The sequence below is a fragment of the Martes martes genome, assembly GCF_963455335.1.
Source record: "Martes martes genome assembly, chromosome: 14".
Taxonomy (NCBI): domain Eukaryota; kingdom Metazoa; phylum Chordata; class Mammalia; order Carnivora; family Mustelidae; genus Martes; species Martes martes.
The window spans coordinates 30,991,192-31,008,620 of record NC_137902.1 but is presented as its reverse complement, the minus strand read 5'-3'; the positions used below and the strand labels follow the sequence as shown (position 1 = coordinate 31,008,620).

The following is a 17,429-nucleotide window of genomic DNA, read 5'->3' as shown; positions in this document are numbered from 1 at the left end:
GCACCAGTCTGCTCAGGAAGACGCAGGACGCAGGCCAGCAGGACGGCGCCAGGCAGCATTCCTCCTCAAGGGCAGTCGCCAGTCCAGGAGTTCATGGGCAAGAAGAGGAGATCCAGGTCAGGCAGGCAGAGGGGCCACCCTGGTGAAAAGCCTCCCAGCCCAGAGGAGCGACATTATTCATGGCCACTCCCCAGGCAGCCCTCCAGGGTCTCCACCAGCAGGCGAGAGTCACTGCTCTCAGGGAAGCCCAAAGTATGCTGTCCCTTCCGGGTCCTCATAGTGCACATATAGCTCCTCCCAGTTCCAGATGCAATTTACCAACCAATTAGGGGTCATTTTTATCATAAGCAATGTTGCCTAGAAACATAGTTGACATTTGACTCTTATCACGTTTCCAGGGTAACAGAGCTGGAAAGTCAACCGAAGGTCAAATTCTCAAGCAGAAGGGGAAATGATAACTGTTACATTAACTCTTTGCCTATGATTATCTTGGGTCAAGTTCTTTAAATCCTCTCAGCTTCTCTTTTCCTGTCTGTAAAACGGTGATAAGAGTAGTATGTATCTCAAAGGTTTGCCCTGAATATTACGTGAGAAGCCGGCCAAATGCTTAGCACAGTGCCTAGCCTAGAGAAAAGTGCTAAATAAGGCAAGTGGCTATTACTACTACTATTATTACTGTTGTCTTTATTATTAAATTCTATTCCCAGGCTAATGTCCTAAGCAGAGAACAGTTTATGCTCAATTTATGCGTCTTCTTTTTTCTTTTTTTTAAAAGATTTATTGCTTTATGTTGCAGGGGAGGGACAGAGGGAACGGGCAAGAGAGTCTTAAGCAGACTCCCCGCTGAATGCAGAGCCTGATGCAGGGCTCAGTCTCACAACCCTGAGATCACAACCTGAGCCAAAAACAAGAGGTGGATGCTTAACCAACTGTGCCTCCCAGGCGCCCCTAAATTTATTCTTCACAGTAACTTTGTTTGAAGTCAAATCTCCATCAGAGTAATAAATGCTTATGGGTTAACTCCAATATCTGAATTTCCACACAAATTCTCAAATATCACATGTTTTACATTTCCTAGAGAAGAATTACACCTATTACACCCATAAAACCTTTTTCTCTTTGAATATACTTAGAGCATAGGGGAAATCTTAAGATAACAAATGCCGGTGTTTTACGATAGATTTATGTGTGGAAATCTGACTCACACACAAGGCTTGCCAGGCATTTTCTGGACCCTGGCTGTGGAACACCAAGTCCCAGACGGACAGAGCTGCAGGCCTCTTTTGCGTCCTTTGCCAAGGCTTTGCCCATGCAGTCCAGACCTGAGCTGGAGGCCCCGTGCCCATTTATCCTGTGCTTTCCCGAGGCCCATCATGTTCTTTATTTGTGGGCTCAGCAATGAACATGGAAATTCTAGTAGCTCTTCAGTGCTTTCTGGTTCCATCCTACGCTGCCAGGATGGTAGTAGAGGCTGATCTTAAAGCCAGAGGCTAAACCAGAGGATATGAAGCATGGCTGGAAGAACAGGACGGGTGCAGGGAGGAGACGGAGGGTGGTCTTCAGACACAGGAGAAAGCCTGGGTATCCCCAGTCAAGACCCTGACAAGGGATGGAGCCAAGGGAATCATCCACACTCAGGAGACAATCATAAGTCAGAGGAAAGCAGCAGCTGAAGCCAGACAAGCAACAGAGGTGAGGACACTATTGACTGAGTGACCAAGGCAGGTCGACATAACAGTCAGAGGTGGCGGCGACCTGCATGGACACTGGTATCCGAGAGAACCGGGCTCAAGGCCCAGCTCTGACTCTTACTAGCTCTTTGTTATTGGACAAGATACTTGAGATCACATAGCTGTGTATGTCCATCTGTAAAGTGGGGATAAAGAATGGTGCTGCTCACCACACAGGAAAAATGTAGGGGCCGAGGGAGACAAGGCTTATGAAATATTTAGCAACAGTGCGAGGCACTAAATATTAATGGATGCCATTATTATATCAAGGCAGCTAGTGTACTAGTTTTCTGTTGTTGCTGTAAAAAAATTTGCCGCAAACACAGTGGCTGAGAACAGCATAAATGTATTACCTTACAGTTCTGTAGTTTGAAAATCTGAAATGGGTCTCACTGGGCTGAAACCAAAGTTTTGAGAAGACTGCCATCTTTTCCAGGAGCTCTAGAGGAGGACCTGCCTCCTTGCCCCTTCCAGCATCCAGAGGCTGCCTCTCTACTCCTCGGCTCGAGGCTCTCTTTTTTTTTTTTAGATTTTTATTTATTTATTTGACAGACAGAGATCACAAGCAGGCAGAGAGGCAGGCAGAGAGAGAGAGAGGTGGAAGCAGGCTCCCGGCCGAGCAGACCTGAGCCAAAGGCAGAGGCTTTAACCCACTGAGCCACCCAGGCGTCCCGGCTTGAGGCTCTCTTCCTCTACACTTGAGGCCAGCAGTGCCGGGCCGCACACTTAGCTGGACTGTTCTCATGGCACCATCTGTGGTCTGTTTGCTGCTTCCTTCTTCCACTTCTAAGGACCCCAGTGACTACTGTGAGCCCACCCCCCCATCATTCGGGACATTCCCTTTATGTCAAGGCCAGCTGAGTAGCAACCTTAATCCCAGCTGCAACTTTCCTTCTCCTCTGCCACGTCTTCTAGCCCATTCACAGATTCGGGGGCTCTCACTCTGCCTACCACAGATGGAACCAAGGATCAGCACAAATTTCCTGCCCCAAATTTCCTCCCTATATGAGGCTGCCAAGGGCAATACAACCCAGGGATTAGGGCCACCTCAAGCAAGTCCTTCATGGCCACATGTGGACTCAGCAGCCCTGGCCAGATGTAGGCATTGCACACTGCCTCAAAGGAAGTTACCTAAAAATGACTTTTGTTCCGCTTATATTTTAAATAAAATGATTCTTTTGATACTGGATTGAACATAAGTGTCCTTGAGTTAGACCAAGAACAGCAAATACATACATTGGCCTCCATGTCCCTATTCCATGCACTCAAGGCAAACATTCAGCAGTCACGGCATTCTTTCTGGTCTCGGGATCCTCACCCCAGCCCCTCAGTCACTCGATACCAACAAACAGACACTGCCACATGAAATTATTTTTCAGGCACTATTTGTCATATCTGTATTAGGGAGTAAGTCCTAGTAATAACAGACACTACCTTGGTAATAATAAAGAAAGTGTCCAGTTGTTGGGAGTTCGTGAGTACGAAGACTCTCTCCGGCTCTAAATGTGACAACCCCGTGTGCACATACAAATCAGGCGTACAGTGAGGGCCACAGGAGTGGCTGAGACACACCCAAAATTCCACAGCTGAAGACCTGCAAGTGTGCTTCCAGACAAAGGACATTTTGTAAAGGAATCCTCCATTTCTGGATGCTCGAGGTTTGTACTTCCGATTCCAAGCATTTAACCATCACCACCTGTCCATTAAAAATAAACTAAGAAGCCCAGAAACATGCTGGTCTAAGGAGAAAGGACAAAGTTCTTTCACTTCAACAGAAACAGAAAGAAAAAGATACACATATAACAAGGAGACGCAGGGGCCAAAGTCCCCGGGGAAGAGCCAGCCGCATTGTTACGCTGTACTTCATTTGGCACAATCAGAAAGGAGTGATGGCAGTCAGAAAGAACCCGTGCCTGGGAAGAAAGGAGCTTGAACAGATGAGAGAAAGCTTAGGCAGGCACTTAATTAAGGAATGAGTCGGGAGCAATAATGAATTTTCAAGAAAGCCCATACGATACTCCTCAGGGGACATAAATTGAGATCATTTAAATGCAGTGGAAACTCATCCAGATTTTGTGTTGTTAATTTAATATAAAACCCAATCAGTATCTACTATAGTAAAATGTCAGATGCCGAGAGGCCATTCTGAAAAGGCTCTCAAACCCTGAAGGCAGGCCAAGAGAATTATCTTTTCACCCAGTATTTTTATAGCCAAAAAAAGAGCCTTAGGGCAAGAAGCAGGCTGGGAAAGCATTTGACAATGAGCTGAAACCTGGCTGGTTCCACCTGCACACAGGGGGGGATAACGTGCTTTCGTGGGCCACGTCTGCAAGGCCGTCCAACTTCCCCACACCCTGACGGAGAAGTGATGGGAGGGAGAGAGACAGGGAGAGGGAGCGGCGGTCACATACACGGGGGAGAGAGAGAGACAGAGACGGAGACAGACACAGAGAGAAGGGAAAGAGCAATCTGAAATGACGGGCTAAGGAGGCATGGGCCACGACGCAGGAGGAGCTGGGGACGAACAGGTCAGGAGAAACAAGTTGGGAGGATGTCTCACGCAGACGAGTGCCTCCGCACAGCACTCCGGGCCAGCCCACAGACCCTCCACGGGGCAGGAATCCACCCAAGAGCGGAGTTCTTGGGGGGGGGGGCACCACCACTTGCTCAGTCACACACGCTCCTCCCCTCACTCTCCACGTCGAAGCTGCCCCCTCAGGCCGCCATCGGGGTTTGCAGTTCTAGATTTAGTGTCGCGGTGCTTTTGTTTCATGCCCAGCTCTCCGCTAGGACGGCTCTGGGAGGCAGGGATCATGCCGGCTTGTTTACTGACTCCCTGTCACCCCGCACGGTGGCTGAAACACACGAGAGGTTTGAGAAATACTGCTGAATGAATGACTGTGCGAAGGGACAAATTAGGGAGGAACAAACACATGAATATGGACAGGGAGGTGTCCGGGCTGCAATCCAGGCAGCGGGAACAGCACGAGCAGATGAGAGGAGACAGGGAAGGAGAGGGCAGCCTGGAGGAGCGGCTCCCACCCGAGACGTCCCGCGCTCAGGCCGTCTGCTAGGTGTCTCGCCACCACCTTTCAGGAAAGTCTTTGCGCTGGAATGTCAGCAAAACCACTCCACCCCACGAAACCCAAGAGGACTTTCTATTTTCCAGCACTCTCACACATCACTGTGGACGATGCGGGCTTCCTAACTGAGGTGGGAGCCGGTAACCAGAGAAGCACGTCCAGAACCAGAGTGCGAAGCCATCTGCTTGCCGTGCCCCCGGGAGAGTGCGACCCATGGCTTTCCAGGTCCAGAGGGGAGCAAGGTTGCTGCTGGTGGTGGGGATTTTATCTTATTAGCTTTTAACACAGTCAGTCCCGCGTGCCTTCACCAAGCGCCTACATCCCTGACACAGTTCTTGCACACCGGGAGGAAGAGAAGCATCAGAACTCAGCCAGTGCCTTCAGCCTCCCTGTGCCCCACGGGGTTGAGGTCAGCCTTCATTTCTATTTAGCATGTGCATATGCTTACCCCTAATAAAGAGATTTATTTCTTATATAGTAAAGTTAGGAAGCTGATGGTTTAAATCTGTCTTGAACAAAAAATTCTCCAGAGAACCAGGAGTGAAGTTGAAGGTCTGGTAACAAAGACCGGGAGCTACCACCTGGTGGCAGCATAGCTAAACTAAAGACGGTCGAGTGTCAAGGGTGTGAGTGTGTGGGTGTGCGAGCATGTGCACGCGCGTGTGTACGCCCCCGCGAGTTCAAAGGAAGGAGAGCCTGGAGCGGAACCATAAAATCTCAGGGTCAGAAGCCAACAGCACGCCCCCGCCCCACTTCATTCAACAAGGGCCGTTTCCCTCCCAACCTTCCTACTTAGTGCTTGTGGGGACCTCATTTCTACCCCTTTTCCAAAACTCAAGGCAGAAAAGAAGCAGATTTGTCCTGACACCACTGGGTGACCTCCAAAGAAGCAGTAAAGAGCTCGCCTGAAACCTGCCCTCCATAATGCTCATCCTGGGAACAAATGCGGGAATGAACATAGCCTACACTCCTTACTACATTTGCTTTCAGCCTCTAGGGTTCAATGGTAATGAAGGTGGGACACAGATCAACATGGCTCTTGGGATATTTAGAAAGAGCTCCTGTCTAAGTGTCCCTCCCAGGGCTGGAAAATGCAGATCTTAGGAGGGCAGGCCAGGAGAGTCCTCTGTCCCTCCAGGGCGGCAGACAGACTTGTCCCCGGGAATGTGCAGACCCAGATCCTTGACCCAGTTCTCCCTCAGTGGGACTGGCACAAGCTACTGCATTTTGGAGCCTTAGTTTTCTTCCCTGTGAAATAGAGCTAATTCTATCCACCAAGCCTGAGGATGCTTGGACAAAATAACAGATGAGATGAAAGCAGTCTGCTTACTGGAAAGGCCTGGCAGATGTTGCAAGCTGTTACTGTGCCCGGTGGTGTTGCAAATACGTGTCTGAGATTAATCAGTTTGTCCCGCATTTTAATGAACTAGACTGCCTTCTCTCCTGGAGGGTCACTGGTAATAAAAGAAACAGTTCTTCCCCAGGTCCAAGTTGCTGCTCCTCCTGGGCCAATAGGTAAGTGGTCCTTACCAAGATTAAACCCCAGAGAGAGAAGCACAAACCGAATCAGGTCTAGCATCAGAAAATTCAGAGTTTATATGATCTGGCAAATGAAAAATTCACTGAGCTTCTTTTTCCCAGCCACAAAGCAGCCAAATTCTATAGCCTGCCTATTGGTGGCCTCCTTCTAGCTCCAGGGCAAGCAGAACCCCGCCGACCCCCTGTAACTTTACATGTCACCAACAGCCACAAACCAGGCTCGCTCCCTAGTCTCCCGCTGCCCTGGGGAGAGCCGGAGAGGTTCACTGCCCCTGCTGTGGCTGCCTTTAGCATAACCCGAAGCTTCCACGGAGCTGGAGCATCCAGGGGGATAACAGGTGTTAAGCCTCTGTGTCAACATGAAACATGTAGTGAAGTGGGGCATTCTTTAACCTTTCAACTGCCCTGCAGTAAGGACACAAGGCAGAAATGTTGATACACAGTCTTGGGCCTCCCAAATAGGTACCGACTGTCCTTCAAATGTTCTTTTATGAATGGATCTCTGGTCCAGATTGGAAAGTGTATTGGCCCCTCTCGTCACCCCAACACCTGGAAGTGGCAAGCAGCTAAAACACAGGAGATGCTCCAGAAATGCTTGTTGGAGAGACAGACAGAAGTCAAGTGCTGAGACCACCACAGGCTGCTTGGTGAGCTGAACTCAGGGCTAGGGCTGTGGCCGCTGGATGGCTTCTTCAGAAGAAACCAGGACTAACACTTACGGCATTCGATGGAGACTTCTGACTGGGAATAAAGAATACGGCCCTAGAGACAGAGTCTGAGCTCAAATGTGAGCTCTGTCACTTATCCACTGTGAGTCCCTGGGACTGTTGTTCAACCTCTCTGTGCCGCAGTTTTCTCATTTATAAAGTGCAGATTCATCAAAGCATTCTTATGTGGCTTAAAGGGTTCAGTGAGATAGAGGATGTAGATGGGGGGATGATGCCCTCTCTCCTCACCACCTCTCCCCCCACCCCGCCAGGTTGTGGCTCATCCGGGAAGAGCTTCTACCAGCACGTCCAGTCCTCCCCATCAGGTGCAGGAAGGGAGCCTCTACCCAGCTTTCCCGCATTCTCCCCACTCTCCAAGAGGCAGCCAATTGAACTAGCAAGCACCTCACAACGACTGGACCACAGCTTCCAGGGGCTGGGGCTGCCACGTCAAGGGCCCTGCTGGTGCCAGGGTCTGCCTCTGGCCCCTGACCTGCCCACACCCCTCCACTCCAAGGCCGTTTCTTGGCACCTGCTCTTCCGTTCATGGGTGGGAAACCCAAGCCCACCCCCCTGCCCCATGCACCCAGAGCCCCTCCATCTTCTTCTCAGCTGAAAGCTGGCAGTACTCGATCCAGACTGTTCCAGAAAGCCCTTGTCAATAAAGCTGATACACGGATGGGTATTTGTCTCGCCTTTCTTGAATCTGTTGAATAGCCCAGAGGGAAGGAGGCTTAAGTTTTAGGCCGTGTTTCAGAGAGCTTAGCATTTCATAGCAAACGGGAGTGACATATAAAGAAGGTTCTTTGAGGGTCCATGGCAGGTTCTCCTGCTCCAACACTGTGCATTGGAGTCCAACATTATTTAGACCCGTGGTTCTCAAGGGCAGCGGCACTGCCCTCTAGGGGAGGCTTGGAAAATCTAAGAAGGGGCTTCAGGTTGTCACCACGACGGAGGGAGGGATAGCTCAGAAGTTCCACTTATCCTTCGGGGGACTACATGTCAAGCCCCCCCAGCAGATGCCTGAAACCACAGATACTACCAAGTCCTACATACGCTGTATTTTTTCCTATACACACACACTTATGATAAAGTTCCTAATTTATAATTAGGCACAGTAGGAGATGAATAATAACTAAGAATAAAATAGAACAACTCTAACAATATGCTGCAACAAAAGTTACATTAAAAAAAAGGTTATATGAACCTAGTTTCTCTCTGTCTCAAAATATTTTACTGTACTTACCCTTCTTGTGATGGGTAAACACTTACATATGAGATAAATGACGTAGGCATTGTGACACCATTCAGCTAGTACTGACCTTCCGAAGATAGGTCAGAGGGAGGATCCTCGGCTTGTGGGCCAGCTGTCCACGGGAAGGTGAGACCTTAGCTAAGGGGACACTACGTACCAGCATCTAGCAGAAGCGGGAGAGACGCAGACACTCTGCCCATGGACGGCACTGTGCTGGACTATGAAGTGTTTCGTGCCCCTCGTGACTTCTAAGGATTTCCCTAGCCATACATACAGGTTAAAAAAAACTGCTTATGATATACATTTACATGTATACATGCACTTGTACAGATCTGTACAAATGTACACACACATATGTATTTCTTAATTTAATATCAGTAGATACAAAGTAAAATATGGACAAATATCCCCAACAAACCGTTAGGAGTGTTACAGTGGTTGGTTTCGGGTGGAGTCATATAGACTTTTAATAACTGTTATAACATTCCTCTTTTGTTTCAAGTTTTTATAAGAATGTATTACTTTTACAATTGGAAAAACAAGTTAACCCCCCAAATGGGCAAAATTTGTTAAAACAATTTACAAGAAAAATCCTGTCCTAAAGATGTGACATTTTAGCAAATCAAAACCACAATGAGATACCACCTCACACCAGTCAGAATGGCTAAAATTAACAAGTCAGGAAATGACAGATGCTGGTGAGGATGCGGAGAAAGGGGAACCCTCCTACACTGTTAGTGGGAATGCAAGCTGGTGCAGCCACTCTGGAAAACAGTATGGAAGTTCCTCAAAAAGTTGAAAATAGAGCTACCCTATGACCCAACAAGTGCACTACTGGGTATTTACCCTAAAGATACAAACATAGTGATCCGAAGGGGAACATGCACCCGAATGTTTATAGCAGCAATGTCCACAATAGCCAAACTATGGAAAGAACCTAGATGTCCATCAACAGATGAATGGATAAAGAAGATGTGGTGTATATATATATACAATGGAATACTAAGCAGCCATCAAAAGAAATGAAATCTTGCCATTTGCGATGACGTGGATGGAACTAGAGGGTATTATGCTTAGCAAAATAAGTCAATCGGAGAAAGACAACTATCATATGATCTCCCTGATATGAGGAAGTGGAGATGCAACGTGGGGGGTTTGGTGGGTAGGAAAAGAATAAATGAAACAAGATGGGGTCGGGAGGGAGACAAACCACAAGAGACTCTTAATCTCACAAAACAAACTGAGGGTTGCCGGGGGAGAGGAGGGTAGGGAGAGGGTGGTGGGGTTATGGACATTGGGGAGGGTATGTGCTATGGTGAGTGCTGTGAAGTGTGTAAACCTGGCGATTCACAGACCTGTATCCCTGGGGCTAATAATACATTATACGTTTATAAAAAAATTTTTCAAAGTATTAAAAAAAAAGATGTGACGTTTTAGAAATAAGTTTACTATATATGAATCTATTAGAGCTAGGTAATCAAAAAAATCTGCTTATAAATTTCTGTGCCTAGAAACTAAACTGCTTCACATATAACTACAAATTGTATTTCTGCATGGAATTTTCCAGGAATTCAATTAGTATGAAAATGGAGAGTGTGAAGAATCATTTACTATTTAAGAAAACCCAGGAATGGGTGCCAATGTCGCTGGAGGTACACGAGTTGTGGATACAACAGACTCACTTCGGTCGCTCAGCATTTGAGGCCGTAACTTTGGCAATGATTCTAGGTGTGGGTGCCTGCAGCTGACCATTTCATGATGTCCTCAAGCACAGTCATACTGAGCCCTCCCTCTCCTTTAACTTAAAATTCAATCAGGGCGCACATTTGATTTCTAAATTTTCACGCATAGGTAGGTTAGATTATTTATGAATGGCACATCAGGGTACCAAAGAGAACATCATGCAATGTTCGCCACAGAAAAGGGCCCGTTGGGACTGACAGGGCTAAGAGCCATGGACTTCGCCCCTCAGATCCCAAGTTAATGCCTCCATCGACTCTGACCTCCAGGCCCTTGTCTGCACTCTCCCGTCACTCAGCAGGCACAGCAAAGGAAGTTTGGAGAAGGAGTGTGTTTGTCACAGCCCATGATGACAGCCCTAACTTTGTGCAAAACAGGATCTTCGTCTGTCTGGGGCGGAGCGGGGGTAAGCAGGGACTTCCCCCCTACCGTACACGAGAATGAAGAAAGCTTTGGCTCAGCAGAAGGATGGAGGCTGGGCTGTGCTACTTACAGAGGTCTTCGGTGGCAGCGGGCACAAAGGCAGCCATGGACTCGTAGAGCTCCTCGTCGCAGCCGGGGTTGAGGGAGCATTTCATGAGCAGGTCTGTGGAGAGGTGGGCCATGGACTCGTACACGGCATCAGCCTCCTCCCCTTGCATCAGTTCCTCTTTGATGTGACTCTTCAGCATGTCCACAGTTTCCTGAAAGAGAAGACGGGACTCAGAGGACCCGGAGACACTCTAGCCTTCTGGGAAGAGGGAGGCCTTCAGTGCACTTAGTACCGGCAAAGAGGAAAGGTTCACACGGGTCAGCGTACAGCTGTCCCACCAGCCCGCAAGCTCCTGGAGGCCAGGCTCCAAGTCTGTTTGTCGTGTGTGCTTTGTTTTAATCTTTGTGTCTTCTCCCAATGCTAAGCACAGAGTCATGCCCACAAGAGATGGGCATTAAATGTCTGAGGAGCCCAGGGTACAAATTAAAGGCTTCCTCAAGACCACCTACTAAGGGTCAGGTGCGATGGCAGGTGTTTGCCTGTACGTTACCTCATGTCATTCTTTCCACAGCTGCCTGAGAAAGTTGCAATATTCCCTAGTTCACACATGAGAAAACCACAGCTCAGAAAAAACTAGCACCTTACTTAAGGGTGTGCAGTCCTGCCTTCTGACCTTTCTACTACATCCTGGTTCCTCCAAAGGAAACCAATGATCTCCAAGGTGGTAACCCTTACTGACCAACAACACAGATATCCAAATGAAATGGTAGCCGCTAAGATGTTCTTGCCCTGATATGTAGTCAGATGGCCCTCAGAAGCTCACTCCCTAGTCCCTGTTCCTTCCAGCAGGCTGCTGCCAAGTGCTTGCCTTGGTTTCATACGCAGTGTGTCCAGAGGAGGACAGCCTTAGCTGAAAGGCCCTGCAGTCAGACAGACTGCCCTGTCCTTCTGCCTCCCTGTGGTGGCAAAGGCAGAAAGCTGGCTTCTCTGAAACTCTGCACGACTTTTCCTGGTGAGAAATTTTGGTGTTTCACAACCTTATTTCAGCATCAACCCACAAAAATCCTCATTTTCATCACACCACCTCAAGGGAGCTCATCTTCTGTTGACACAACCTGCTGGTTTCCTGATGCGACTGAAGGACTGGCCCAGGTGACAGCTGTGAGGTGTTGGGAGACTCAAGGTCTGGCATTTGGTTTCAATGTGGTGGAAAGAGAAAACGGGACAGTCCGTAGAGGTCATAAAAACATGCAGGGACCTTTTGGTAGCAATGCTGAAGATGCATTGGCTGAAGGTGATTACGGCTAGAGAGCAAAGAAGGTATGAGAAACGTGAACCCGATTAATTTCAGTGCAAACTGAAAAGGCATTGTTCCACTTCCCTGTTACGTAAAAATAAAAGAACAAGCCCTAGAACTGGCATCAAACTAGGTTCCTGTCCCATCTCCACCCTTGCTAGAGTGCAACCCGGGCGCAATTATTCTGCCTTCCTAAGCCCTTCTCCTTGTTTGTTAAAGACAGACAACAATACTGTCAACATCCAAGGGCTGCGGTGAGCATTAAGTGAAACATGGCATTTGCCAATCAAATAGATTCGATAACTAGGAGTCATGACTGTGAACACAGTATGTCCCCAATAAAAACTACCGGCATGGAAATGATGCGCTGCATTTTATACGTTTGTGACTTCAAAGTAAAGCAGAGTAAATACTCCTGGATGGTGAGTACTTTTTAGCCTCATTTATGTCAAAGGTGCCCAAAACGACACTCAGGTTATTCTACTTGTTCAACACACTTATTCACCCCAAAACTGTGGGGAGCCCCCCTCCATGCCTTAGCGAGTCTCTGCCTTGTGGACTGTGAAATAACAGCACGGAATTAAGTTTCTGGGAAGGTGTAGGCTCACTCCTTTATGGAGACAGAGAGCAAGACTAGATTGTCTTTATGGTTCCTTTGAGGTCTCAGCCCCACGCAAGAGACCGAGAGTCCCCACTGTGACTCGTGAAGATGAAGGAAAACCAGAAAAGGGGAGAGTTAGGAAGGACGGGGGTCTCCAAGACAAGAGAAGTGATACTGGAGCATGGAGCAAAGACTAGACAGTGGCTGAGAACTTGAAGATGTTCCTAGATGTCAATGATCAAGGAGGATCTGGAGGTCCAAAACCAGGTGAGCTAAGAAACAGGGCATATCTCTCTTGGGATCAGCAGAGGCTCAGAGAGACAGGCCATTAGCACAACAGGGGACCTCCCAGTTGGCCTCTGGGAAGCCTCAAGTGCAGAGCTTCATTGTGGTCTCTGCTGAGAACCAATCCTAACAGTTCACCTGGACCTGATGGCGGCAAGGCAGCTGGGAGAATCCCACCAAAGTGCCTTGGGGATGGGGTGGGGCTGGGGAAGAGGGATCGGCATCAACCTGCAGCAGATTCAGTCTTTAAATGTCTCTGTAAGGGACACCTGGGTGGCTTAGTTGGTTAAGCAGCTGCCTTCAGCTCAGGTCATGATCCCAGCGTCCTGGGATCGAGTCCCGCATCGGGCTCCTTGCTTGGCGGGGAGCCTGCTTCTCCCTCTGCCTCTGCCTGCCACTCTGTCTGCCTGTGCTCGCTTGCTCTCTCTCTCTAACAAATAAATAAATTTAAAAAAAAAAAAAAATTTAAAAAATAAATAAATAAATGTCTCTGTAAATCTCTCTGGACCTCAGTCCAGACAGTGAACCTCAGTGCTTTACATACATTATTTCCTTTTATCCTGAAAACCACCCTATGAGCAGAACTAGCATTACCTTCCTTCTGCACTTCAGGAAACTAAAAGAGAGAGGGTACATGATACGTGCAAAGTCACTTGGCCGACAAATGTTGGCGCAGGAATGTGGACCCAGGTCCATGGGACTCCAGGGAGCATCTCTTAAGCCCACACAAACTGGCCGTGCCAGAGAAGATGCACGTATCTCTACTGAACAGGTAAGCCCTAGGACCAGAGAGTGCATTTCCATTCCTGGGGCCTCTCCCACCTTGACCTTACCACATACTCATCGATGAACTGCCGCAGGTCCCTGAAGCCATGTTTCTCAGCAATGGTGTTGGGATAGTGGCCGTGCTTGTTGGCCACACTGTATGCCTGTAGGGCTCCCGGGCAGGTAAGCAACAAGGCAGTGAGGTTCTTGAGCCCATACTTCGCAGCAAAATGCAACAAGGTGGGCAACTCTTCATCCCTCTGATCTGAAAATTGTTCAGGAAGACAATGGACAAATAAGAATGAAGGCATGGGCACCCTTGTTCATGGAGACAAAGCTGGCAAGCCTACTATGGCATTCAGAAGGCACTCAATCATTACTTCTGGGTTGACTGACCTAACATCTGATAGTTTCCTTTGAGGCACAGCTGAAGATTCTGTCCTTGGATGATGGAAGAAATGATATGTTAATTAATTAGCAAATCTAATAATTAATAATCATACTTTTTTCTCTAAAAGGATCAAAGAATCCTGAAAAATAATACTAATTCAAAATATGCTGATTTTCTAAAAGCTTAAGTAGCAGCCACAAAGTACAACAGGAATGATGTCTTGACTTTCTCTGCAAATGTCACAGCATTTTAACACAATTGCTTTGTGCTGATTTAAAAAAATTAAGTCCATCTTCTTAGCTCTTATTCCAAATTTCATAAAGTATGCCAAGTCATCCTAGGTATGTTAATTAGCCTTTCCGTGGCCCTTAGTTCTGAACTAGAAGATATTTCCAAACTATTTCAAAAGGGCTAGGAGGATTAATAAGACGGTGGTATTCAGTGAGTTCTTTGTTTAGGACAGGTTTTGAGTGTTGGTATTAACACACCTGAACCGCAGGATGTCCGTGAACCTTTTGATTCAGGGGAAACAAAGTACTCCTTCGGGTCACTGGACCCTCGTGACCTCCTCGGCCTACTAATATCTGGATTTAGCAAGCTAAACTCTACCAAGAAAATAGACGTGTTTGCATTGTGGAGTTTGGGATAAATCATTCTGTTTTCATAAAAGTTGATTTCTTTTTTTTTTTTTTTAAGATTTTATTTATTTATTTGACACACAGAGAAAGATCACAAGTAGGCAGAGAGGCAGGCAGAGAGAGGAGGAAGCAGGCTTCCCGCCAAGCAGAGAGCCCAACGCCGGACTCAATCCCAGGACCCCGAGATCATGACCCGAGCTGAAGGCAGAGGTTTTAACTCACTGAGCCACCCAGGCGCCCTAAAAGTTGATTTCTAAACCCAACAGTGATAGATAAACAGACAGATACATACTACTATGTACACACACACGCGCGCATGCAGATTTCCCTTAGTAAAACAAACCCAGCTTCCTATTCATCAGGATATGATCCTAGGGGATGAAGGTCTGAACATGTCCCCGGGACCCCACACTGGCAGGCTATAAATACTCTTCCTGAGCCCCAAGCTTAAGAACAGAAAATATCAACACTGCAGGAGGTAATGCAAGAACATTCCACAGTAGAAAAATAGGGAGAGGCAACAAGAGAATGACCCCAGGAGAAGGACCTGAGGTTAATATAACCCTATTCTTACGGCTCTCTTGGCTAGGGAAGGATGGGACACGGGGCAGAGGGCAACCAGGCTCCATCACACAACGTGAAGGAAGAGCAATATCCACAGAAGTGCCCTACCAGGCATCCTGTCAGCCCACCAGTCACCATCCCCCACAGGAGCCGTTATCCAGCATGTCACATGCGCACAGGAGACTGCTCCTCCCTCACTGAACAAATGTTTGTTTCGAGACTACAATTAGCCACCCAGGCACTGCCTCAGCCCTCATGGAGCTGACAGCCTGCAGAGAAGACAGGCACAGCTGAGGAGAACTAACACAGAGGACACCCGGCATGCTAAGGGAGCCCACAGCACATAGACAGAACCCACTGAAGGTTCAGAGAGGTCTTCCTGAGGAGGTGCTACCTAGGCTGCTGTTCGGAAATGAAGAGATGTTAGCCAGGTGCACAGCAACCAAGGAGGACAGGAAGAAACTGAATTCCCATGAGTTCAGGCAGCAAGAGGCAGGGCAGAATTCTCATGAGGTGAAAGAAGTTCAGACTTTCTGTAGAGCAGAGCCCAGGGACAGCGTAGAGATGAGGGCAGGAATGCAGCGGGAACCTCTTGGGAAGGGCTTGCAAACATGCTAAGGAGTTTGGACATTATCTAGAAGGCAAATGGGAACCACAAAGGGTTTTTAGCAAGGGGCTGAAGTATTCAGATCTACAGTTTAGAAGACACTCTAGCTTGCCAGTGAAGGAACCACTCTCAAAGGATGAGCTGCGGAGTGGGAACCAAAAGGATCCAAGCACGGGGGGACTGGATGCTGAAACCCACGAACTAGAATCACCCCGCAGCTGGTTTCCTGAGGCCTGAATTTCTGACTTACTTGTCATCATATCTTCTTCTTCTAGTTGGTTAATTCCAAAGAGGTGCAGTCCACTCGCAGGGATGTTGTTCTTCAGAGACTCGGTGAGCAGTTTATCAAGGGTCTCCGTGTTGTAGGGCACAATTTTAAAGGCCTGAACACAAAAGTGAGGAAGGTCAGATTTTAAATCCAGCCATCTTCCATCCAGCAGATTCGAGCCAAAGAACCATGAGCAGAAACTACATGTCCAGAAAATGCAGGTTTCCTTTCCACATCCTTACCTGACACATGAACTCCACAGGATTTGCTGCATTGGACAATAAATTCCCGATCTCTTCCATGTCAGTATAATAGCTGATCACAGTTTCACACACCACTAAATCCCCAGAATAGATCTTCAAGGAAACATTCCCAGAGGAGAGGCCTGAAGAGAAGAAAAAAGACAAAAACAAAAAAACCACGAATGTGCCTAGGAAGAACAAGGATCAGGGGAAACTATCCGTGGACTCACCTTAATGGTAAAGAAATTCACTGGGGGCTGGAAGAAAGATTTGAGAGGTAGGCGCGGGATAGAGAAGTGAGGGGAAGGGTAGAAGTGGGAAGTGAGGAGACTGGCACCTGAGAGGCCCAGAGTCAGAGGAACTGTCCCCGGTGGTTTGGCGATTTCACTTTTGGAAGATTTTCATCTGTTTTGGTTGCTACAGTAGGTCCAGGACCATGATAAACAAGAAGAGTTGAGTTTAAAACACTTTCTACAAAGGTCAGCGGTGGCCATAAGGTGGGAAAAGATCCTGGCCGGCAGAACTCAGTGCTTCCATAGCCCTGGACTGGGAGAATTGATTCACTGGCTCTGTGGCTGTCATGACTCTGTGCTCTTTAGCTCTTCTCCACCACAGGAAGGGGTTTTGAGGGGGAAAGAAAAATTAAAAATACACCAACCACAAAGATTCGATTCACAAAAGAGGAAATGCAACAAGTAGAGAACATGGAAAAATAGTCTCGTTAGTAATCAAAGAAATGCAAATTAAAACATGGGCTACTCTTTCAAAAGACATCCAATTAGCAAAGATATTTAAAAATGATAATGCCTAGGGCTGGCCATGACACAGCAAACTTGATAGATAGGAGTAGAATTTCCGAAAGCAAGGGAGCCCTGTTTTCCAGGATCCTTCAAAATGCACCACGTTTCAGGGGTTCCATCTTGAGGAAATACTCCTCAATCCATGCAAGCATAAAGATGTTTGATATATCAGAATTTAAAACAGGAAGAAGACAGTAAGAAATCAGAAATGACATAAATACATAACAATGAGGAAGCAAAAAATTAAAAGATGATACTTCTTTTCAAGGGAATATAATGCAGCTTTAAACAAGATGACTTATAAGATACAAGTTCAACACAAGGTACTAATTTTATAAATTATGATACATCTATACAATGGATTAGTTTGGAACCATGAAGCATTATGTCGTAAAAGAATACTTATTAATGTGAGCAAATGCTCATAGGTATCTTCCAGGTAACA

General features: G+C 47.4%; 1 protein-coding gene across 1 annotated transcript in view; it reads right to left on the bottom strand.

The window, feature by feature from the left end:
• Positions 1-17,429, bottom strand: part of PIK3AP1 (phosphoinositide-3-kinase adaptor protein 1) — a 114,966-nt gene that overhangs the window by 37,341 nt on the left and 60,196 nt on the right. The window contains exons 5-8 of the mRNA XM_080823672.1: positions 16,185-16,327; positions 15,925-16,057; positions 13,543-13,739; positions 10,548-10,737 (exon numbers count right to left, since the gene is read on the bottom strand). Coding sequence (XP_080679798.1) covers positions 10,548-10,737; positions 13,543-13,739; positions 15,925-16,057; positions 16,185-16,327 — 663 coding nt within the window. The remainder of the gene's footprint in view (positions 1-10,547; positions 10,738-13,542; positions 13,740-15,924; positions 16,058-16,184; positions 16,328-17,429) is intronic.